This window comes from Hippocampus zosterae, chromosome 8 (assembly GCF_025434085.1).
Source record: "Hippocampus zosterae strain Florida chromosome 8, ASM2543408v3, whole genome shotgun sequence".
NCBI lineage: Eukaryota > Metazoa > Chordata > Actinopteri > Syngnathiformes > Syngnathidae > Hippocampus > Hippocampus zosterae.
The window spans coordinates 14,544,179-14,570,466 of NC_067458.1; the positions used below are offsets into that span (position 1 = coordinate 14,544,179).

The window sequence follows — 26,288 nt, forward strand, 5'->3', positions numbered from 1 at the left end:
TACATATTGTACTAATATACAATATACTAACTGAAATGCTGATATTACAGACTTTGGAGTCATATACCGCAATGGCAGAGGGATGGAAAGCTGTCATTATTTTATTGATATATTTTTTTCATTGCAGGCAATGAGGTATTTAGAGCCGAAACGGTGGCCACACTGGGTATGTAGAACTGCAGTCATTTCAAATGTATTTCTAATCGTTGACCAATCCAAGACTTGAATCATTATATACCGTATTTTTGGGATTATACGTCGCTCCGGATTATAAATCGCGCCAGCCAAAAAATGCATAATTAAGAAGGAAAAAACATATATAAGTCGTACTGAAGTATACGTCGCATTTTTTGGGGAAATTTATTTGATAAAATCCAACACCAAAAACAAAAGAAACCCAAAAATAAAATAGAGAACAACAGGCTGAATAAGTGTACAGTATACTAACGTTACATGACTGACATGCCTGGTAATGTCAGTAATGATGTAACATATTAAGAGTTATTCAGATAACTCTAGCATAAAAAACATGCTAACAAGTTTACCAAACTATCAGTTTCACTCCAAATCACTAAATCAAATGAAATATTCATCCTCGCCTGTCACTTTTAAACAACCCCAACTTGGGAGGAAGACAATGCAGCGCTTCCTCTTCTACGCCGCTTACGTCAGACTCATCGTCGATTTATCAACATAGGCCGAGAGTGCCCTCTTGTGGTTTAATGTGAAAATAACGTGAAATAACATAATCGTGTGTTAATAATTTCACACATAAGTCGCTCCAGAGTATAAATCGCACCCCCGGTCAAACTATGAAAAAAACTGTGATTTATAGTCCGGAAAATACGGTATATGGATGTATAAATGAGCCTGTCCCAGCTGTCTCCAGGCAGAAGGCAGAGTACACCCTGAACTGGTTGCCAGCCAATTCAATGAGAGTAATAGTGAGGATAAATACAACTAGTTCTTTCAGTGCGGCCTCCTGGCAACAAAACCACACAAGCAAAGATTTTACAACGTTGCTCTCCAATATGAAGGGTGTTTGCCTCCACTCGGCTTTGTGGACACAGCTGGGGACTCCATTTTTATTTGTGCCCGTCTTCCTCCCTCCATTCATCCATCCAGCTCGCCATCCATCCTTCTTTTTTTTCCCTTCCTTACATCAGGAAATGTCCACGGCCACTCCATAGAGCAAGGCTATGCCGTCAGTCTTGTGGGCTTGTTGGGGAACGCGGGGGGAAGGGGCAGCGTTATTTTTGGCCAGATGTCTTTCAGGCTCCTTCCGACAGACCCAACCATCTAAATGTTTTATTTTCCAAGAAAACAAGACTCTACTGTTTCATGAAGAAAAAAAAAAGCGGGACACCAAAGACACAAAAGGTAGAGATGATGAGTTGCTAACACAAGTTCCAGTCAACACAATAAACAAAACAGGACCAGCAAAAACTGAGAGAGGAGAGCAACCTTTGGAAAAGCAAGGACTGGCTGTGTGGTACCTTTTACACGGAGATCATTTTAAAGTCATTCAAGCATACTGTATGCAATGATATTACATTGCAACAATTTGCGTTAATGTGTTCTTAGAAATGTTCTTAAAGTGTTTTTAATGTCATTACTGTACAGGTAAATGTATTACCGTTTTATTTTTGCTCAGTTGTAAAACGCATAATTAAGTCGATTCTGGAGAGTATTCTTCACAAAATACAATTTGGTGAATCTTTTCTTCTTAAGGGCCAGTCTTAACTTGTCACAATGCTCCTCTAATGCAAATATCCATCCTTCCATTCTCTGAGACGGTGCCACTTATCCTCACAAGGGTCGCTGGAGCCTTGCACAGATGCCTTTAGTCAAGAGGCGGGTTACACCCTGAACTGGTTGCCAGCCAATTGCGGGGCGCATGTAGACATACAATCATTCATTTCTTTTACTTTTTTTTACATAATGTGGGGATTTTCTTAAGTTTTGATCTACAAGACAAACTTGCATTGGTTAAAAAAGGCATTCGAAGGATTCTCTTAAAGCTAAATGGATTGGGACCACATTCCCACGATCCACTTGAGGAACAGAAACCCTAAAACGTCTCTCGGTTCCTACTTGTGTTGCTTTTCATCCACCAAAAGTCTGCATTCATCTCCTCCCTCCATCACTTGCAGCCACATGCTTCCACTCAAGCACAGGAGACAAAACTCCTCTGTCTGTCTGCGCGCTGCATGAAGTCATCTTCCTCAGAAAGAGCCCGAACGCTAACCAGGCACTGAAGTCATCATTTGTAGAATAAATCTGGGCTGATAGGGACACTACACATGACCACATTAAAGTCTTTCACTGATGAAAAAACAAAATAAAACATTAAAGCATTTCAGTACGAAGTGTCTTCCTCAGCTCTCGCACTATGCTAACAACTTGAGATAAACGCCTTTTTGCTTTTACTCCGTTTAAAAAATCTCGACACAAATTCTGCTCTCAAGAAAATCTAATATGATTTTTGGAAAAATATATTCATCTATCCAAGTATTTAAAGTGTCTTCCACCTAACTAGTTCAGGTCACCAGCCAATCGCAGATCAAAACAGACAAACAACTACCGTAATCACACTCACGTTCACATCTATGGACAATGAGAACAGTCGTCAAACCTTTTTACACCAAATACCACCTAAAAAAAACTACTGAGCCCCCCAAGTGCCACCATCATGACCAACAGTAGCATACAGGAGCATTTTAGCCAATAGTGTTCACAATTGTGTTATTGCAAGTTAAACATTATGCACAAATTGAACATTAACACAACTTGTACAAAAAAGTCAAATACAACCGAATTGGAAGTCAAGGTACCACTGTATTATGAATCAGCAGCAAATGGGTAAAGGAGGAGCTCTCACCTCTCTCGCATTGTGGACCAGTGAAGCCATACACACAGGCACATCTGCTGGGGCCGATGCAGCGTCCACCATTCTGGCAGCCATTCTCACACACAGCTTTAAAAAAAAAAAAAAAAGATTTATTTTAATCACCTTCATCGTCTAATATTTTCATGAGCATGTTTTGTCATGCTCCTATCATGAGAATATAAATAATGAGAATGTCAATAAACTAGATGTGCACCTTTTCATAATGTTATAGCCAGTGAGTGGAAATGTATTTCGATTGCACTCACGCTGTCCACAGTGATTTCCCGTGAAGCCTTTCGGGCAGGAACAGGAGTCCTCAGCGCAACTGCCTCCATTCATGCACCTGATATTACACGACTGAACTGTAACATGAAAAAGAAAAAGAATTATTTGGCACAGCCAATGAATGGTATAATGACATACAGTATGATATTTACTTTCTTCATTTGTCACCCGTTGAATATTTTGTAACTCAGTATAATATAAAGTGTCTTTGGATGTCCAGAAAAGCATTATTATTATTGTTATTATTATTATTATTATTATTATACCATTCCTCAACCCAACATATGCAGGCAAGTTCACAAACCAAAATAGTCAAGTATTAATGCGAAATAAGTACAGTGGACCCCCGCTAAAAATAGTGAAAATACGCACACATTTTCACCCCCCAGAATTTTTTTAAATACACTGATAAATGTTATCCACAAAAAAAGGGGAAAGATTGGCGTTGGCTGCTAAACTGTCGGTAAAATACAATTATAACATTTTAAAAAATATACTGTATATATTTATGATATTAGAAAAAAAATCCATATGTAGGTGAATCCATGGACCCTGAACCTCCAGTGGTCAGGGTCCCTGTATTTTGATGATACCTTCCCTATTGTGGATGATTGTATGCCTACCAGTACAGTATAATCATGTACAACGAACCCTCTGAACTCAAATGGCATGTCAAAAATTGTGAAATTCTACCCCCATCACCCCTATACTGTCATATTTTTTAGTGAAGTTTAACATGATAGTTTGTTTAATTTTGCTCAATCTAAATTTGCATGAAGAGTTTGTTCCTGAAGGAGCACTGAGGATGCACAAGACATCAGTGCCATTTCTTTAGCAGCTTGCAGACAAGACACAGAGGCCTTCAGGCTACATTCTATCAAGCAGGCCAGAAGTCAGCAATAAGTAGATCTTACTGCATGCGGCAGTCACTTTGGAATTTGTACAGGGAGGGAGGAGGACTTAGTGGAGTTTAAAAAAAAAGGTGAAAATAAAGAGCAGTGGCCAAAGGAAGTTTGGATTATTTTGATGAGAAGCAGCACACTGCTAGCGATAGCCACAGACAGCCTGTGACGTTTTGCTTTTACTGTCGCCAAGTTTCAACCAACACCTTCTTGAGAACTGTCACTGCGTTTAACATCAGCTTTAATCATAGATAGTACGTAAAGTGAATCAATCGAACGTCACTGCCTGCACCACATTTTTGGGGGGTTCAGAGTCCACTATAGAAAATATTCCTCTATACCACAAGTGTATGAACTAAACAATTTTGTATAAAATAGAAATGTATTCACATGCCATAATTAATTTTATATATTTTGCTGAGATTTCCAGCTCATATTAAGAAAGAAATCTGTATTGTTCTGGGTTTTGTAATTTTGGATTTTTCGTTATAGTTAGTTTTGACTTGTGTTTTGACTTTTGTTTTTTTTTTTAAATTGAGCTCGTTTTCAGGAGTTTTAGAGCAGGTTTGTTAGTTTTTATTGTTTTTAGTTTTTCAAGAATGCTCTGTTTTAGCTTAGATTTTATTAGTTTTAGTTTTTTAAAGTTTTTTTGAACATATGGAGTAATGGCTAAGTGTAGAGTTATTTTTTAAAATTAATTAGATATTGTGTAAAAGTGAAATAAACTACAATTCTCAAATGACTGAATATCTTTTGTATAGACATTCAGCAATACAATAAAAAAAAAAACCAAATCAAAACAAACATTTAAAATGAACCCAACAGCTCATTGACAATATTGATGTTGACCAAGATGAAAATGCAGGACGTTTTTGTCATTAGTACAGTTATTTTTTGTTATTTTTTTAAACATAAAATGCAATTAGAGTTAATTTCCTTCTTATTCCTCCCAAATAATTTGAGCAAACGTCTTATATCAGAATTGCATATCAAACTATCAGTACCCAAAAAGGTTGGTGATCCCTGCTCTACTGAGTGCCATTTGAGTTAACGTATGGATTTTTTAAAAATTGCAAACGTCATTGTGTTCTATACCAGCCTATTCTCTGTTACCTTTTATGTTAGCTTAACGGAATGACGGCTTTTTGTCCTTTAGTTCTTGCATGCTTGTTTTCTTTTCTTCCTTCACATTCCTCCATTCACCCTCATGCTTTCAAAATCCTAATCGCAGGTTCAACATTAATTTCCTCTTTCTGTCTCCACATGCATCGTCTTTTTTTTTTTCACCATCTGTTTATGTCTCTTGCTTTAACATTTCTGGCATGCTGAGGCCTCGCAGCAGCAGCAGGGAAATGGCCGGGCATCCCTCCTTTGGTCTAATGAGTTCCTCCGTACACAGTGTGCCAGCAGCAGGTATTGTAAGCCACCCACAAGTAGGACCAAACTGGAGCCAAAAATGCAAAATGCTACGCACGAAGGTGTGATTACCTGTCAACAAAGCCTTCATTACTTTTTGTATTTAATGTTTTGAGAAGAGACCTCACGTGCAAAGCACTTGGCACAAGCTACATTTGGTCTGGTTTGTGTCTCGTGATGACAAGGCTATAAATTAAAGCAGCTTCAGACTCGGGCTGGCTGGCTTTTTAGTTGAGTGTGCAATTGTCTTTTTCTCTTTGCGATTGATCTCATCTCAAGGGAAACCAGTCAGGTTTTCCTCTTGGAGTAGGAACATCACTCATGATGTCCAAATTCTGTCGACTTGACTTGGGCCACGATGTGCAAACGAGAGAATGATTGCACAAGGAGCTAACAAATTGTGCGAAAAATTGTTCTCATGTGCTTTAACTGCAAAGCACACCTCCAACCGGGTTTTGGTAAGCTCCACAATCCAGTCCTGGCCTTAACTGGGGCATGAAACTGATCTTTTCTCCCAATACAAACATGAGATGAGAGGTGGCGTCTGAGGCAGCGTGCGCATGTGTCATGTTTTCTTTGTCACAGGAGCTGGATGGGAGGGGACAAGGAGGAGCAGAGTGAAGCAAACAAGCAGATTTGACGACAGGAGAAGATGATCTCACTGGCTAACTTCGCTTGCTTGCACCTCCTCCTCGTGCCATTGCATCCTCTGCAGGTTGAGTGTGGGAGAGAGAGAGCGCGCAAGAGAGAGAGAGTGAGAGGGAGTGCGACGGTTCACCCCAATGACCCGTGCCTGGAAAGTTGCACTTGCACACCAAGGGGCTGTTGGGGGATGTGCATGCATGTCAAGGCGTTTGCTGTGGAGCACCACAATGCAGCTCTGTCTTATAGCTAGCGTTGTTGCTCAGCTGCTCACATCTGGGTGCTTTTTACGAGAGGCTGCGAAACACAGGAAGTCTATGTGTGTGTGTGCTCGTGCGTGTGTGTGTGTGTGTGTGTGTGTGTGTGTGTGTGTGTGTGTGTGTGTGTGTGTGTGTGTGTGTGAGATGGAAAACTAGGGAGCTTTATTGCTGTATTGCGTTGTGATTAGCACAGCCCACGGAAACTGGTGACAAGGCAGCCTACATTTTTAGATTGTAGAGACATACATTACAGTTACAGGATGAATGTCAAAATGTCAAATTTACATTTTTTGTCACATCATTGGATACATGAGTCTTGTAGTGACATAGAGCTGGCTGACTCTTGTCAAAACTGTTTTTTTTTGTTTTTCATTTGTTTTGACAGTGTTGCCATGATGCCTCCTGATTGCGCTGATCAAATATAAAAGCAAATATGAAACGCATACCGCGAGCAGTATACTTGGTACTAGTGGAGAGCCATGACGAACACGAAAACCTAAAACCTAATCCGATGTGAAAACTTTGCACAGGTTGTATAAAGTCGTCGTTGTGTGAATGACCAACGAAACTGGGTTACATCAACTGCACTGGGAGTAAGATTACAAAAGTATCATGATTACTCCCTTGGTTTATGGTGGTCCTAGCATGCGGTTTAAGAATTTGTCCTTACGCTTAGGTTAGTGATAGGTTATGTGTTTTTTTTTTCAACATATGCACAAATTTGGGTTCGGCATGTATGACCACATTTCACCATATAGAAAAAGAATTATTTAGTATTTGTTTTGGATGCCAATGAGGGAAAAAAAATCATTTTTTATGTTCGACGACAACAACGTACTGCTGTTTGCTGTAATACATAATTTAATGTCTTCCACATAAACAAGGGTGGAGCCAAAACCTTCAAGGTGGCCAGGGTGACAAAACGCCTCACCAAGGGGTGGCCATGCGATAAAACTTGTGCAAGCAATAACCTATTATTCTGAATGACTCGTACAATAAGTATTATATTTTGCCCACTCTGCCTGGTGCCTACACACATTCTCAATTTTCCGCGGATTAATCATTTCTGTTATGTATCTTACATCTGAACAAACAATTCAATTTAACAGAATGATTCCAGCTTCTAATTATAAAAGTTCCTTCTCTGCTTTCCCAGGGTCCACGTGTTCCAATTTCCAGTAGCCTACAGAAGCAAGAATGTTGGTCGGAATGATTTGTTATGAGGTAATAAGGGTATAAAGGTGACCCTCGACATTACTAAGGGCGAGATATAGACTGCCTTCACAGGAAGTGGTGTGTATCTCCAGGTTATCAGTACGTTGACTCATGCAAACATCTTAAAAAAAACAAAAAAAAACAGGGTGGGTGTTTTTATATGTAGAACCTCGCTAAATGGGCTGCTGTTTTCTTTCAACCCCCATAGGCAATTTTATGCGATGTTATCCGCGACTCAGTATACACCAGTTTGCTCAAATGAGACCGTGGATAATGAAGGTAGAGTAAATTGGCAACTCCAAATTGCGCTGAATTGCCCTTTGAAATGATGGACTGAGTCCAAACATAGACTTGGGCAGGTTGCACATTTAAGAGAATGAGGTCTACTAATGACATAGCCTAAAGCCTTTGAGACACCACTAATTAAAATCACTGTTTTAAACAGAGCCTCAAGGAAAACATTTTATGAAAAATATCCAACTTGTCCAACACTACAACAAGCCATTTACAACAATTCAGCAAAATTACAGTAAAGCAAATTCTCCTGTACATTCCCTGTACTCCCTTGACACTCTGGAGGAGGTGGGCAACAGAAGGATGCTAACTAAGCTAAAAGCTATGATGGCCAGTCCCTCCCACCCCCTCCAGCCCGCCCTGACAGCACTTGGTAGCTCCTTCAGCCAGAGACCGTTACACCCGCGCTGCAAGAAGGAGAGATACCGACGCTCGTTCCTACCGACTGCTGTCAGGCTGATGAATAAAAAATAACAATCATAATAATAATAATAATTAAATGATGTGAAGGAAAATTGTAAATAGTACTGCGATTTATCCATTTGTGTTCATATTGTATTTAATTGAAAGATGTTTGTTGTTTTTTTTCTCTTTCTCCTTTCTTCTTTCTACATACATTCTTGCTGCTGGAGGCTGTAAATTTCCCCAGTGTGGGACGAATAAAGGATATCTTATCTTAATAGCATCTGTATCCCATAGAAACAAATGCCAAACATTAGTCAAACATAGGTTATCCATCCATCCATCCATCTATCAATCAATCCATTTTCTAATCCCCTTATGCACACAAGGGTCGAGGGGTGTGCTGGACCCGACCCCAGTTGTCTTAGGGCAGTAGGCGGGGTACACCTCGAACTGGTTGCCAGCCAATTGCAGGGCACATGTAGGAAAAACAACCATTCACGCTCACAATCACCCCTCGGGACAATTTAGAGTGTTCCATTAACCTGCCGGGCATGTTTTTGTAATGTGAGAGGAAACCGGAGTACCTGCAGAAGACCCACGCAGGCACAGGGAGAACATTCAAACTCCACACCGGAAGGCCGGAGCTAGAATCAAATCCTGCACTCTGCACTGTGAGGCGGACATGCTAACCAGTCATTCGGCGTTGAGTTTGAATCCGAATTTTCCACTTGCTGACTAGACCAATCATACGTATTCCGCACCACTTAAGGGAGCTGATCCCACCACTAGTGACATAAAGTTAGCTATGTGAAACACTACGCTACTAATGAGTCTCGTGCTGGGAAAACTGGAATAATTCTTTGTTTCCAAAATGATGGGAAGAATTTGGGGATGCTTTCTTTTCCATGCCGGCGTAACGGTGCCCCAGTGCACAAAGCAAGGATCATAAAAGTATATGTTTGTTCCGATGCATGAATGGACCAAGGTTCTCCTCGCCTTGACCGCTGAGTATCATTAAACCTGGTTCAGAGGCTTGATAATCATAAGAACGGGATACACGGACCACCACCACAGACAAATGCAATTGGCTCACATCATACTGACATCTCTGTATTTTTCCCACCACTCCCCACAAAACTAACAAAATAGCTCGATAAATCACAACGGGGGGAATGGCGAGGACCCACAGTATGAGTGAGTGACAGTTCAGTGAAACTCTTCAAAGCTCTCTAAGCTTTAAATTATCTTTCTGGGCCCCGTGACCCATTCTGGAACGTAACTTCATAACTCTTGCCAAATAACTGACGCTGCAAGAGATCAGCGTGCATCCTGCCGTCCAGGTCAGAGGCTGTTCCCGCCCCATCCTGCATGGCCTTCCTTTTCAGGGGACATCACCTTTAATTTGCTCTCGAACATATCTTTCTTTACGCTTGCTTTGTGCATGTGTGTGCACCCAGCGTTTTTGTTTTTGTTTTGTTTTTTAAAGTTGTGTAATATAAGATTTAATGGTGCAAGTTGGGCATTTGCGCGCTTCACACAGAGTGTAAGCATGAGCAAAGGGGTCTGGCCGTAGGCCAGGCATAACTGATGAACTGATTTTGGCCTACTAAAGCAGCGAGGCTTGAACACATTGCACGCCACTTAATACACACATCTACACGTACTTTACAAGCTCCCAAAGTGGGGTTAAACTATTTCCTAACACCCTTCTCGTTTCACTCTTACTCGAACTCTGAACTAATTCCCCCGAAGACTATTTTGACTCTGTGCACCTCCCCACATACATCAACTCCGCCTTAAATGAGTCAAGGCAGCCAGAGTGTACATTGGAATTGATCAACTCAAGTGCTGGCAAGAGACTCCATGTTTAACTCTGCTCACATGATAAGAGCGATGTGATCAGTGGGGAAATAAAACTAGTGTTAGCAAGCGCATTATTTCATAAGTAGCTGAGCCGGTTTGAGTTGCATGAAGAAAACCCCTTTCAGCCTGATAATAATTATGGGAAACTAGTCTCTAAATCTGAACAAATTGTAGAGCGACCAGCCTCCAGGAAGGGATTGTGTACACACACACACACACACGAACTGTATAAAACCAATAAAAGACTGAATACTACAGTAAAAATGTATACGGTATGTAACTAAAGCACAAAACCGACAACTTTTGGAACATGGTCGAGGAATGCAAAGCACAAAAGTCTCCAGACCGCAATGAAAAGCATCTAGCATGTTTGTAGAAGAACCAGTGGTGTTGTTTTATTAATTTTTTTTCCGGACAAGTCGGACAGAATTAGACAATCAACAGCTTTACAGATAAAAAGTCATAAATAATCAAGTACAATAGATCTTTGCCAGCTCTTTTCAATTCAATTGGGCAAAAATTCTGAAAATCAACCTAGTCCATTGGTGTACTATTAACGAGTTGGTGTTTCCCTTTTTTATTTTTTATTTTTGGGTGATACATTAAGTGAGATGTAAAACTCACCTCCTCCTCCCGCTCCACAGCTGGAAGAGAGCTGCCCGTTTGAACAGGTGCACATGTTGGGTCTGGAACAGAAGCCATCACCACAGGAGTTCCTGCAAATTGCTGTTTGATCAAAGGAGAAAGGGGCGAGTCGTTTTAAGTGTCCCGTAAAGGAGCAACAGAAATAACATTTTATCCTGTTGGATCAATTTGATGACAAGTGACGAGGATTCACGGGTTGCGGCACTTACGAACAATACACTGGTTCCCGCCTGGCAAAGTCTTCCACCCGGGGCAGCAATAAGAATGGAAGCGAGAACCACACACGTTGGGTCTGACACATAAAAAGAAAGAGAAAAAAAGTTAGAAATCATCCAGCATACCAAATATTTGAAAGAATCCCCTAAACAAATAGACGGCGCTGAGTGTTAGGTTCCAAACTGGCCAAGATCTGTTTGTCTTATCCTTTGAGAGTAAACAAAACACACCGACGCTAAACTCTCCACAGTGTTGCATGATGGGATTCCCAGAGGAGGATCACAAAGATGAGTGGGCTTCTCAGGTTTTTACCCGGCACCCAAAAATCTGATCTGAGCTGCTCAGTTGACAGATGTAAGAGTCATCGCAGCCTATGGAGCGTTTGATTGGTCTCGGCCACAAGCTTTCCTTTCAGGAAGCAGCAGAACCGCATTTGCAAATGACTGGCATTAGACACACACACACACAAATACATTGAGGCTTTACAAACCAATAAGAGGAGAACTCTTTATCAACAGTTGTCTGACTGGACTAAAAAAAAAAAATCCCCCTCATGCATCAACCCTCAAACCCAATTCTAGTTGGAATACAGAAGTAAATGAACCATAGCAATCTGAAAAGATTCCAACAGCGTGGGTTGTAATAATGATATCCATCGAGAGCTTTCAAAGCACATAATAGGGGTGTATCTGTGGTCATTTGTGTTATGGTCCATTTTATTGACTACAACCAAGATTGTAGTGACCGGAGACCGGTAAATTGGTACAGACACTCATCTTGATGACATCAAGTCATTTGCCTCAGAGATTACATCTACAGAGCCCAATGTTTATCCATTTTTGATGGTCTTTCTGTCACCAAATCTAGCACAATCAACTGACTGGTATTCCAGATGTTGTGAGCAACATAACTTCATTCAAGACAAATACAGTGAAACCTCCAAAATTCAACCGCGATTCTCCTGGAAAATACACCCCTAAAGTCACATAAAAACCTCAAAACTTGGTTTGGCTTTTTTTCTTCAAGTTCGCATGGCTTTCTTTGAGATTCCTCCAAAGAGAAGAAGCAGCCTCAATTCGGTTAAGAGAAGAACATGAGAAAAGATTTAAACATGCTCTTAAAAGTGTCCTCTTCTAAAGCTCTGGACAAGACCCAAGGAGATAAATCAGGTGCAGACCTGTTTGGTAAGGCATGTGACTGGTAATGACGTCTACATTTCTAGTAAGACAATTTCTTTGATTGAACCACGCCTGCCTGTTAACATACCGCCATCCCTGTAAAAGGTTATCTTCCAAATATTTATATTGAGCTTAAGTCAACAGTTACGACATCATCGAGGTGACATCATCACAGTGACTTTTGGAGAGTTCCCATCAGAGGGGCGAGCCATTTTACAATTGTTTTTACAAGTTCAGAAATACCTCCTCCAAACTGACCACTAGTCTTTATTGTGAAAATGGTGGTAAGGGATGCTTTTTTTTGGTGTGTGTGGTTCAAGTTCTCTGTTTCTCTTTGTTTTTGTTTGTAATAAATGCTTCTAGAGGAGTCAACTGCTTTCAAACATTTCCACGATCCGTTTTCATTTGCTCGCAGATTGCGATAAGCTATTTCATTCATGATTCTGGAAAAGGAGTCATTCATTTCAAAAGGATGTTAGCATTTATCTGTGTTGTAAATACAGGTATTTATTATCTAGTGTGCCATCTTGCATGTTTTAGAGCAGGGGTATCAAACTCATTTCACATTGTGATCCACAAATGGACTCGGTAGATGTTAACATTATACCATACTCTGCTAAATAATTAACCAAAATATCATGTTTTTCCTTTGTTTTGGTATAAAGAAGCATCGGTGGATTGATACCTTCTGATGTGTTGGGTCTGTCTCAGTAACAGACTGTTTTCTCTGATTAAAACAGTGTGCCCCCTAGCGTTTAATAAATGAACTGCATTTTATTAAAAATGTTCATTCTGTGTCTTTAATGCATTTTTTCACTTTTAAATGATCCTGTGGGCCAGATCGAACCTGGTTGGGGGCCGGTTCCAGCCCACGGGCCGTATGTTTGACAACAGTGTTTTATAGCTTCCCCTCCTCGAACACACCTGATTAGAAAATATCAGCTCAGCAGCAAGATCTTGTAGAAGCCTGATAATGATCCTGATCATTTCACTCAGGCAACGGGCGGTAGAAGTATAGACAAACAGGTGGATGGCTGTCAGGAGGAATTTGCATTGTGGTCAAAGAAAAAGCAGCAGGGGGGAAGTGGAAAAGGATAAAGTTCAAAGAAGTGAATTATTTGAGGCAATTGCCGAAGCTAGAACATGACATTCAGAATGTGTGAAGACAGTGACAAGGATCGGGCTTGGTGGGAGGACATGACAGTGGGAAAGGAAAAGGAACAGGGGATAAGTGGGAGGGAAAGCAAAACAAGTTGATGTTGAGAAGAGGAGGAAGCCGCAGGAGAAGTGGAAAACCGAGATAGGGAAACGAGAGGCCAGAGCATAGTCTTGGTAATGGCTCCACTTTCTGGGGCACAAACTGAACATTATGTTAGGGCTCAAAAACACCTCAGTCATGCATGGAGTGCGCCGTGAGCATTCCATCGCTTAATGAGCGACTGCTTTATTCCCTCCTCTTGTTTCTCCAGAGTGGTAAGACTATTCCACTATTACAGTTAGACTGGGAGGATGTTAATATATGACGGATTATATGCGCCTGACCCTGAGGTGTTCTTGTTTGTTATTCTTCCTCTGCGCTCTATCCTGGTCTTTCCTGCAGGTCAACGCTTGCCTTCTCAAGAGCTCGAGAGGGCCGACTCCAGTCAAACAGAATGAAAGAGACAAAAAAAGGAGTTTAAGCTCCAGGGGTTTTCCTCAATATTGAAATGTCCCACTGTTCTCAGGGCTCAATCTAAAGGAGCTTAACTTTTGAGCGTCCACGTTGCAACCTTTGAAGCTGCCTCCTGGCCCGTAAATCGCTCGTTAACTGCCATTAATAGTAATAAAAGGAAAATGGCTGCCATCTCACAAGACAAAAAAAAGGGAACAGAAACTATCAATGCCACACTTTTGTTTTTGCTCCTATTTTTCATCACCTGAACTCACAAATCCCAAACTTTTTCGATGTCATCTTTTGAGATTGTCTCATGAAAAATGGGAGCAAAAAAACAAATGTGTTGCCTTATATGCCCTCTTTAGAGTCACAGTACATCCAGGACTTGTCGCCACGCCAATTAAAGGCCATTTTATAATTGTAACTACAAGATAAATGCCCTTACTGACCAACTCCCTCATTCTTGTCAGAGTGAATTGCAGAAACTGCTGCTTGTGACAATATGGACAGACAAAAAATGAAAATAAACCCATGGTTTTTTACATTTGGGAACTGTTTATCTTTGCTGGGTTTCCACTGAATGCTGTTCAAGTTGTCAATGTCAATTGGTTCTGATCTTCAACAACCACCGTTTTCTGGAGTCTCGGGAAGCACCCATGGCATTCTGTGAGTTTCCAGCAAACTGTTGCAGAATTAGAAAGGGTGTGTCCACTCATTCAGGAATCCACAGGGTCAAAGATGAAAGCAGCTGAGAGCAGCCTGTTGGACTGCCAACACGGGGCCGGCATGGTACATGACCAGATTCTGATTCCATGAAGACAAAGAAGAGCAGAGGTTTAGGTCAGGTGCCTGGGAAGCTTGTATGTGTTTGTGTCAGTGGCCCGGTCAAAGATCAAAAGTCATCGGTCTGGTATTTGAGCCACGTTAAGCCTTACGTATTCCTGCCTGAAGCAGTACTTGTGCCTGATGGCTTGTTATGAGATGGGAGTGAGGAGGATAGAGGAATGTCTCGAAAATGACCCACGTGTCCATTCTTGGGACTCCATTCCGGCCATTGGTGGGGGTGCTAATGATGTTAGCTAGTCCCATTCAACTAGCTTTCAAAGCGACTCCTTTCAGCAAAACTGGGTTGCGTTTACAAGGAGGTTGGTTGCCAAGAACGAACTGGAATTCTACATTGCCAGCATAAAAATTGACTTTTAAAAAGAAAATGAGCTACTTTTTATGAGCTTTTTGGTCTGCATTGAAGGTAATTGCGGTCACGTAAAAGTGTATATTCTTCACTATGTGCAAAATTGATCCAAAAAGGGCTACTTGTGTGTTCCAGATGTGCGTTTAGTCTTGTAACACGTGCAATGACATCATTGTTCTAATGGTAGGACATCAGCATTGGTTTCTTGTCTGTTCCTTCTGGTGGGGACTGGCCTGAGCCAAAACATTCAAGGTTATGTGATGATCTTTTGAATGTGGAATTTTTCGCAGCCAAAAAAAAAAAAAGCAGCTGTAAATAGAAGGCTAAGCCCTTTTTCTACAAAGCAGTATGTCATGATTCAAAGATTTTCCATATTCACTGATCCTTTCTGACGCATTTTTCAAGATAATTCTGGTGGAAGACTCACTGCACCAATTTATTTTTAGAGATCCGACTCTGACCCGCCCAATCGATTTAATATGTTCAGTGGACGATTCGGCAACGGTTCAGATGCCACAGTGGTCATATATGGGAAGAGAATATTTCATTTCTTCTCTCCACACTAAAACCAGCAAATTGCTGGCAAATTACCTGCAGGGTTCCTGTACCAATGCTATCATGTAGCTACATGATTTTTTTTTAAATAATTGGAGTAATTGGATGGGAAGCGTAGTGGCACAATTAAAACTAACCTGTAAATTACGAGAGAGAGAGACCAAGTCCTCTGCGTTTTTCATTTTCCATGAATGGAAGCATGTGTTATAATAATCAAGTTTCTCTTTTATTTTGTTGAATTCACTTATAGGTTAGGCTAGGTTCTGCTGGAATGATGTCATTCTATGTACAAATTGCAGACGATCCCGTCTACATTCTTCAAAGGCATAAATACAAGGTCGATCATAGTTTACTGGCCCAAACCAATTTGACTGGGACCAAATTGCCGCTTAATGGAGTGTGGCTGCAGACTACATCTGTATTATTCACAGACTGTGTCTGTATTATTCCGCAAATATCTCACTGAACTCTGTATTTGCGAGAGCCTGGAGCCTATCCCAGCCGTTTTCAGGCAGTAGACGGGTTATACCTTGAACTGGTTGCCAACCAATCACAGATGGTTAAAACAATGAATGACTAACAAAGAAAGTAAAAAGTACAAAAGCAGCGAGACAAAAAACAGGCCCACATGCTGAGGGAAAAGCCAAAGAATAAAAATATGTTTTAAGACCAATTTTAAAGATGAGCACCGAGAAGGCCTGCCGAACATGGGAGGTCGTTGCGAAGAGGTCGTTGCAAAGGAAGGGACTGGCACTGGCAACGGAAAAGACTTGATCCTCTCTGATCGCTTAGCCCTCTGTAACTCTAATAGCGTATGGTCCGCTGACTAAAGGCACTGAGCAGTTGCATTGGAGTGAAGGAGCTAAGAGAGGTAAAATGGGGTGACACAAAATTTGAAAACAAATAATAGGATCTTAAAAAGAACTATAAAATGTACAAGGCGGCTAATAAAAGGGACGTCATATTAGGAGTGGTGTGCTCCCTTATAGGAGTACCACTCAAAAGGCGAGCAGCAGCATTGTGGACACACTGGAGACGCTTGATGGAGGATTGTCTGACTCCAAAATAAAGTGTATCAGATTAATCCATCTGAGATGTGACAAAGCCATGAATTAATGTTTCAAAATGTTCAAAATGCTGCTGAGAAAAGAGAAGTTTTAAAATAGCTTGATTATGAATGGTCAAAATCCCCAAAACATGTGTGTGTGTGTGTGTGTGTGTGTGTGTGGGGCGGGGGGTATTCAAATTCAAGTATAGCCTCCAAAGGACACAGGCCCTGATTTCATATACCTTCTATTTGCCTTTAGTCAGGATAGTCTGAAGCCAGGTGAAAGTCGTGAAAATCTAACAGGAGTCTTCCAAGGCATCAACATCAAAATGTTTGGTTCACCATTTAAAGATTTCATACTATTGTACAAAATCTGCAGCGGTTCTCAAGCCATGTTGTAACACCAGAACTCTCAGACATTATTTAATCACCTCAATGTGCTATATTTGACACACGCTAATTTGACATTAAATACAGTAAAATGTGGGAAATCTTTCCTTGACATGAAGAAATAATCGGTTGTTTGTTTTACCTTGCTTATGAGGCAGCGTTCAACACGAAATCATGTTCAGAGCTCGCTACAAGCAAAAATCCGACTTCAACTAAAGCATTCAAGGCAGCGAGCCAAAAGTCTGATCTGATACAACGCTGAATGGACTGATAGCCAGCAGCCGTGTGTTGTGGGAGCCTGGGAGTCAGAACTAGTCAACATCAGCACTGGCGGTTAAACCAGGGACAGATTTGTGGATATAGAATTCTCGCCAGCAAATAAACACTGCACGTTAGCCCAAGGCCGGCATAATGGCCATCATTACGCTAACCACCCGCCATGTGCCACACGCACAGTTACTGACAGTAGACTGTGATCGGTACAACACTTGGATAAAAGTGTTCGAATAGACTGGCGGGTCTTGAATGGACCACATATCGTTGTACTTTGAGGTGAATCGTGACCTTCAACAACTCCTGTGCAACTTATGGTGCTTTTTCTTACCACATCATTCCAAAAGAAATAGCTAATTATACAAATACTACATGTACAGAAGCCTTGCGATATACTGTACATCTTAGACATCTATGATCTTTCTGCGTCTTACAGGCTTGTATGTTTCCAACATTGTGAGAACAGTTTTGGAAAGGACATTCCTGTTCCCAGTTCAAAAAGCAAACTCCATAAAAGTGTGCTTGCACGAATTTCATGCAGAAGAACCCTGAATCAACCACTTCAGAATAACTGTGACTTCAAAAGTGTTCTTCTAGTTGAATGGACAAAAAAAAAAATATCCCACAGAGTCATTCAATCTCTTCGAATATAAAATATCTTCCCAGACATACTTTCCTTTCGTTCTAATGGCCAGGTGTCCCCAATACTTTGTCAATATGGTGCACATTTCCCCCAAGAGGTGGCTCAAAGGAACGCAGTTCACATTTTAAACGATTAAACGTTATTTTGTTAGCCAGTGACAAACCGTAATGAAAAATAAACGAGACACTTGTTTGCTTTGGCTAGCTAAGGGCAGCTCCTGGGGAAAGTAAAAATCTGGTTACAGCTGCCAGCTAACATTAAAATGACCCGTTCCATTTCATGTCCACAAGACTTGGTGCTGGTGCACTGCAGACTTTTTTTTATTGTTGCAATACGTAGCTGCTATTAATTTATTGAGCACATTAAAAATCAATAAATAAATAATGGATGGCTGGACGGACGGACGGACGGACGGAAGCAGGGACAGACGGATCTATGAGCCGTTCATCCCCATCCCTGCTATGTTTCCACATGTTCACGTTGTGCATCGGAAAAGTTTTATTATTATCTCAGTTCTTAAAAAAAATATCCCTTCATGTTTGATGGGAATAATATGCAATTGCCCCTTGGTTTGGAATTGCTCTACCAGACAAAGTGTGAATGTGGATCTGCCTGCTCATATATTTAATTTGGGTGAGATCATGCCCCTCCAGATGTTATTTCGTGAAAATTTGAGATATGTCAGAAAACACAATCGAGATGATGAACCGTTCAACACAGTGTCAGCTAGGCCAAACACCGACTCTTAGACAGCTGCCTTTATGTTCAACCGGATCTCTATTTTCGTTATCACTCGACATTCCTGTTTGAAAAAAAATTTAAACAAAGCAATAGGTCAACCCTTGTTCTGGAGTTTGACTTAACATCGTAAAACAAAAGTATGTGTATGTATATTCTGTCGCCATCGGCATGTGGTCTTGTACTTCTGCTGCTTTGTCACCTACATCGGTGAAACAAACGTCCCTTTTCATAGGTCCTTTGGGTGATAGGACTAACTACCTCATTTCCTGTGGCTTGGCACAAGGACAACCATATGCTAAGGTGCATGACTTGAATAACTGATTTTGACAACGGGGCTCAACAAAACGCGCCTTGTTTTTATTTTTTCTTTCTTTTTTGGCATAGTAGCAAAATATGCAAGTCCAAATGATATCTATATATATATTGCGCGTCGTCCCGCACGCGGTCTGTCCCTTTTTAAAACGTACCTACTTCACCGCGCCGCTGCGCGCCGCCACTGCGCCGCTCAGGCAGTGGCTCACTACGATCGCGCGGGCATCTTAGCGAAAAAATGTTGTCTACCCACAAGCATTGCAATGAAATTGTTAGTTATTTAGTAGAGCTAAACATCTCTTTATTTTCGCGATAAGCAATGAAGATGAACAAAAAGTTGAACCAAGCAACAACACTTTTGTGGGCCGAAGGCCCACCTTACCAGCCTTCCGCAGGAACTAGCTGATGAGCCGCCCGGAGGACGGCGAACCACCACCTTACCAGCCTTCCGTAGGAACTAGCTGATGAGCCGCCCGGAGGGCGGCGAACCAGCTAGTGTCCCTATAAGTGGAAGAGGTTGAATATGACGGTGGAGCGCAATAGAGGAGACAATGGGTAATTTGATCTTTTTGGTTCATTTCACAGACACTCATATAAACGTCACTTTTAAAAACAGACATGTCCATACGTGAACATGTTATTCAAAAATGTGAATGAACACAATCCATTTTGTCGTGCTCGGTGACCTCCAATGCGTTTACATTCCAGAGCAATTTAAATTGTAATTACTGCCGTCATTCACCTAAATTGACTTTACTTACATGCTTAACTGTCATACAAATATGAAGTAAGTTAACCACTGATGGTAAAAAAGAAAAAACAATAAAACATGAAAGTGAAGTGTTTTGTGCTGACACTAGACCCGAGGGGCTTCAGTATTGCCAGAAAAAAAGCTACAATTTAAAAGAAAAGGCACCACCATCACCCAGTTCGCAAACCCCAGCAATGTGCTGTCAGTTGTCCTAGTTTTGTTTTTTGTTGTATTATTGTCATTAAAGGGTCTACTGAATTTTCTTCCAGTTAAACATCAAGGGCCCGAATACTTTTGTCCATATCGTTGGAGGGCTGTGCATTTGTGCCTGAGCCGTCTGTGGAGATTTTCCCAACCTAAACCGCCTCTTAAAACCACAAGTGTATGTTGCAAATGTAGAACCCATTCATACTACCAAAACACAACATAACATGACATGGCAAAAACACTTTAAAAAAATGAAACATACTCACCAGAGATGCTTATTATTAAAAGTATTAATGAGCAGGGATGCGCACTTTGCCCTATTTTGCCGGTCCGTCCTGCGTACACTTCTGTCATCGTCCTCGTGTCCTTATTCACATCGTAATCATCCTCGCCCTTTTAAAGCGCTTTCATCCCAGTCTACCCCCACTCCGATAAAAAAAAAAATAATTAAAGCGTCCGTGCATGACACCGTGGGAGAGAGGCATGGGGGGGTGGGTGCAATTAAAACCCTACAGGCAAGACTTACTTTGCTCCATACATTCGTGTAGCACTGCTGATTTCATCTTGAATGGCCCCTTTTGCAGCAACCACAAGGAAGTATTTTCATAGACAACATTTACATGACATATACATATATTCTTTGCTTAATCTGTCCATTTTCAAAATTTCTCATCCTCTGTCCTCAGTCCCAAAAATGGTTGTCTATGCGGGACGAACGGATGGATCGTTCCATCCAAAGGACGGAACGCCCATCTCTGTTAATGAGCGTTGATCACAACAGATGTGTTTTGGCTAGTCCATAACAAGTTTTGCTCTGAGCAACCAGTAGAAAAAAATGAAAAAAGCTGACATCATCAAGGGCCAGCAAGTTGGCCCCCGACCAGCCCTATGACGTCAAAATCTGATTGTTGAAAAAAAAATCAAGCATCCACATTCAGGTAACAAAACCAATGCGGCCAAGAGAAGTGCTACGTTATGTCGAGAATAGACTGTGTTGAATATAATTTACACAATCGCATGGAGGAAATATGAGATCTTAAGTTGTAAACGTAGGTCATTGTTTCTGATTCGTGTTTTGGCTAAAAGGCAAAGCCTGATTGCACATCACTTGTTTCACAGTGATCACACTCAATGCAGAACACTAACTTTACATAAGCTTCCTCAATTTAGCCCACCCCTCAGTGGCTGTGAACTACTTTCTCCAGCTTCTAAGCAAAACACGGGAGAATCTGGGTCACACTCTCCTTCATCATCGCTGCATGGGACGTAAAGAAAGCTGCTTTTTCTTCTCTTTCCCATGAAATGTCAATTTGCTGTAAATACACGTGGTGAGTTCAGCGTGCCAGGCAGCTTGTTAAAGTCAAACATGTGCTGTTTTGGGGAAAACAATGCACTAGTATTCCGCAGCATGATTTGATATAAGGCGGTCTGGCCTCACACCAGAAAGCACAGTAGTTGAAAGGCCAGTGGCAGGAAATCAGTGGGGGGGAAAGTCATTTATGGTTTTCAGCCTCTCCAGATACAATATGTCGACAAAGGCGTTTATGCAAAACTGGAGGAGATGCATTTTCCATTAATCTGCTAAACGAAGCTCTTGAATTATCATGCTCCACATTACCGTCGTGAAAGACAAAAGCCGCTTTCACGCTGGCCATCAAAACCAGCGTTTTCACTGCTATTTCCCGATATTGGTCCGACGTGAGCGTTTGAAGTTGCTTAAATAATTAGCTGCATTCAGAAATAGTAACAGATATATAATAGTGATTCATGCAAGTTGAACCCCTGAGAAACAGTGCTCACACCCCATTGTGTTAAAAGCAATTGTTACCACACACCTCCAGTAACGATACGAACGTGAAGAGCTGCAACAGCCGTGTGAATGTGCATACGTACAGTCAGTTATGCCTACCCTCTCAGTGTCTCCTGGCCACGGCGCCTAACCCGCTGCGCCTCTCTCTGGTCCGAAGTGGATGTGAAGCGGCTTGCCTGGAGAGGTCCATTCCCATTGGCAGTCTGACAGTACGCCACCTGGATTGGTGCGAGACACATCGCCACCCACCCCAGCAGCACCCGGGCCAGCTTTCCCGATCCCATTGGTCCGGCCGGCGATCCCACCGAATGAAACACACGCCCTTTAAAGTTCCTTCTCAGACTCTCTGATCACCGTTTGGACCCAGGCTGAGCAGAACAATGTCGACCTAGATCCAGACCAAGTCCTGGTGTGCACTCCACAGTTGGGACTGGAAAAAAAAGAAACTTGAAATAAAAGTCCAGAAAAAACAGAACACAGAGGTACATTCAGTGTGTTTCTCACATTTACACTCAGAAAGCGCCTTGGCTCTTAGAATGGACGACGTATTAACATTATAAGATAAGATAACCTTTATTTGTCCCACACTAGGGAAATTTGCAATTACAGTGATTAATGTTTTTGGGTTTTTTTTTTTTTACAATTGAACGGCAGTTAAGAATGTTTTATATGATTTGATAGTGATTTCAGAATTGCATTTCTAAATTCATGTTTTAAGGTAATTGGTGAAACATGTCAAAACATGAGAAGTGTGAAGCACTAAATTGTGGAGGTTTAGCCTCAGAATTCGGGGCACAGCTTAAACAATGCCCAGTGACACACTTTGGTTTTTACTTTTTAATTGCTTTTGATTGTGTGCGATTAACTAGCAAGCTTTTTCCACAACCCCCTCAAAAAAGCATCATCTACTCTAGTATGCAATACTTGTGCAGGCACGGCGCCAAGATTTTTCTCTCTCCCGGGGCTAAGCAAGGGCCTGACCTATATGTGTGGGGGCTGAGAAAAAAATAGATTTTCATTACTTCACTTACTTGAGATGTCCTCTCGTTTAAAAAAATAAAATAAAAGTATAAGACACACTAGTGATGTTATTCAATATAAGGAATGAATTTGCCCCAAGTTGGAGATCTGGACCCTACCGTCCCATCACAGTGATTGATTTTGCCTTTGAATCCACTTCCGTGCGCATTACTCAGTGAGACAAAAATGCACAAAATGGTACGCCACATCACCCTGATGTTTTTCATAGTTCTAATTGGGGAATGCTAGTTGCACTATATTTTGAAGCCTTTGCACTAACGAGCTGTGGCTGCTTCTCCTATTGGACTTGGACCAGGCTCATTTTTCTAATTGCCTTCTTCTTCTTTAGACCCCAGGAAGACTGAGAGATTTGGGGGTGTTTTTTTGTTTTAAATTACAGAGGTATCTATTGCTGATATGGACTGCAAAGCTAACGAACTCTAACCTAAGGCACGTTCAGAAATTCACTATGACGCATGAGCACAACTCTGAAAAGTGTGTTGGGAGAGTTGGAGTATGCTTCACATCATTAAAAGTACAAAATTTAAAAGCACTTACAAAAAAAAAAAAGACATTTAAAGCAAAATAAAGAAATAATATATTCTCCACGCGTCCATCCATTATCCAAGTCGTTTATCCTCACGATTGTTATGGGCATGCTGGAGCCAATCCCAGCCGTCAGCAGAGATGCAAAAAACATGCAAACTCCATACAGAAAGGCCAGAGCCCGAAATCGAACGCCTGACAATCTCTGCACTGTGTGGCTGCCGTGTTGAGCAGTTGACCACCATGCCGCCGAAATAAAAACGAACTTACTAAAATTACAAAAGACTTGTCACGTAGATATGCCAAGGCATGAGGATGCTAGGCAAAGTAGCATCCATTTTTCCGTGGGCGTGGTTTCACACACTCAACATTCATGTACTGTTTTGGGTTTCTTTTTTCTTTAAATCAAATGTTTTATATTAATTATGCTATGAATTGACCAATCCAATAACAAATTTTGATAAGCCGCACCTGACAAAGTCAATACAAGAACTGTATGAAAAGTCCTGCCTTCAGAAAGATAACGGCCGCAAGCGATGTGTGTATACAACCCATATTTAATCATTGACAATGGATTTTGATGAATATAGACCGTCCTTGGATTTCAAGGTTCACAAGCTTGAAACTTGGAGACTCTCACTCCCCTAAAAGCATTGTGCCTTCCTAGAGGGAGCCAAAGACATACATATTAAATGGGCGGGGAATGAAATGGTGAGGCTAAAGCCACCATTGACCGAAAGTTTGCTCCCTGAAACAAATCAGCCATTCCACAAGCAGACGTTAGACCAGTTAATAGAGGAGGACAAATTCCTCATCAAGTAGACCAATTATGTAATTTATACAAGCAGGCATACTCTAAATCATTCCATTTTGGATATGCTGACCTCATACAAAAGCTGTATAGTCTTTCCATTTCTGACTTTTTGGGGGTATGTTACAGTCGAAAAACATGCAGGGTCTGACTGGATCGGACAGCCTTGAGGTTTATTTTCTCTTCACCACCTCATTATGGACCACAGCTTGAGGAAAGAACTGTGGGGCCCTGGTCAGACTCTAGCAAGCATCGCTCCTACCACAGGACATACAACGTAGCCTAAATAAGAGTGGACAAAGATATCAGACCCACATCATTTGAAAAAATAAAATGCAAATGTTTGATAAGGATAATGAGCAGTGATGGATGATGACTTGACAGTGTTTGGCAGAGATGAAAGTGTGATTTCCAATCAGCGTGTGTGTTCCTGCATTTTACTCCTTTTCCACTAAGGTCAAAGGAGCTCCTTGTAATAAGAGAGTTGAGCGGCATGGCGGCACAAAAGATTCTTGTGCCTGATCTATTACAGTACAGCAGTCAAGAGCGGTCGGTGATCAGAGCACTTTTACACCACATGCAGTCCAAATAAAGCTGCCTATAGCTTTTGTTTGTATATTTGAAGTCTGTACCAGCGTGAGAAAATCTGCACAAGCACTTAAAGAGGACAAGAAACCACGTTTAGGCTGTTACAAGCTGAATGTAAAGCACTACCCCCCCCCCCCCCCAAAAAAAAATCTCCCCATTTAATGACAACAAGAACATTCTGCCTCATTCAAAACGGCGTTCCTCTAAAATGGGATTTAAATTTTAAAACATATAGACTGATAATAACGCTGTACTGATATGTAGCCAGAAAAGCATTGTGCTTAATGAGTATGGCTGAAGTCAATCCCAGCTGATTTTGAGCAAGAGGCGGGGTGTGCCTTGGACTAGTCGCAAGTCACTTTCAGGGCAGGCATACAACCATTCACTATACCTTGTACTGGTCCTAAATTAATTTCATGGCAGGCAAACAACCATTCGCTAACTTCATTGGAAACAACACGCAAACTACACAAGGAAGCCAGGAATGAGATTTGAACACTAAACTTCAGAAATGTGAGGCAGATGTGCTAACCACTTGTTAGTGGTTTATATGGATACATTTAATGCCGAATATTATCAAAGCTCGCATGATGACGAAAGGTTAGTTTCTGGGGAAGGAGGTGGGGGGGGGGGGTGTTCAGCAAACTCCTTAAAATTGTAAGTGAAGTTGTTCCAAACCATTTCCCCTCAGCGCTGCACTATGAAAATGCAACTGTTTGAGAATCAAACTTTTTGTGTCCATGTCGCGCTGCAGCAGTGAAGCCTCAGAAACTTTATGAATGAATGGAAATAAACGCATCAGCCCCAATGGGCTTCATTAAACGTGACGTGAACCAAATGTACCAACAACAAAGATTGTACTTTTGCAAGCGGAGAGAATCAAGCTAAAACGCCAACACTAACGTGTTTTTAATACAGACAAGGCAATTAAAAGCCGGTTTCAAAAAAAAAAACACATGAACAATGCAACATCAAACTTTAACACTAATTTGCATGCGGCATGTTAACGTGCACATTTGACATGAATCTAATCCGCCGTGAAACGCGCAATGGTATCTGGTCGAATAGTCACCCGCTCGAAGTCATTGAATAAATCACACTCTGGTCATGCGATTACTAATAAGCATGCCCGCAATACCTTGTAAAAATCGGAGCGCCTTGACGTCGAGCAGCCTGCTGTTGGAATTATGAGGCAGGAATGTATGCGCACCAAGGATGGAATATTCAACTACTATAGGATTGGGAGTGGGGGGAGAGAAGAGAAAAGTTAAGGAATTGCCCCGTTTGGGATAAGGGGAGGGAGTTAGAGAGAGAGTGGGGCGGCTTTGGGGGGTAGTAACGGTCTACAGGACAAACCCACATTCCTCAAGAAGACTCCTGGAGTTGTTCTAACAGGGGCCAGCAGTGCTCTAACGTCACTATCATCCCTCCTCCGGGGCAACAGGACACTACACATGTGATAAGAAGCATTTGCATTCACATCTGCCCGTGGAAAAGTAGCACACTTTATCAACTAAAGAAGGTGAAAGGGGTCAT

At 41.5% G+C, this 26,288-nt stretch overlaps 1 protein-coding gene across 3 annotated transcripts in view; it reads right to left on the reverse strand.

The window, feature by feature from the left end:
- The window catches only part of fbn2b (fibrillin 2b), a 67,035-nt gene extending 40,975 nt beyond the window's left edge, over nucleotides 1-26,060 (reverse strand). For all 3 annotated transcript variants that reach the window (XM_052074305.1, XM_052074303.1, XM_052074302.1), the window contains exons 1-6: nucleotides 25,891-26,060; nucleotides 21,887-22,217; nucleotides 11,027-11,109; nucleotides 10,797-10,898; nucleotides 3,157-3,252; nucleotides 2,882-2,977 (exon numbers count right to left, since the gene is read on the reverse strand). In XM_052074305.1, coding sequence (XP_051930265.1) covers nucleotides 2,882-2,977; nucleotides 3,157-3,252; nucleotides 10,797-10,898; nucleotides 11,027-11,109; nucleotides 21,887-22,071 — 562 coding nt within the window. In that variant the 5' untranslated portion in view covers nucleotides 22,072-22,217; nucleotides 25,891-26,060. The remainder of the gene's footprint in view (nucleotides 1-2,881; nucleotides 2,978-3,156; nucleotides 3,253-10,796; nucleotides 10,899-11,026; nucleotides 11,110-21,886; nucleotides 22,218-25,890) is intronic.
- Nucleotides 26,061-26,288: the final 228 nt, after the last annotated feature.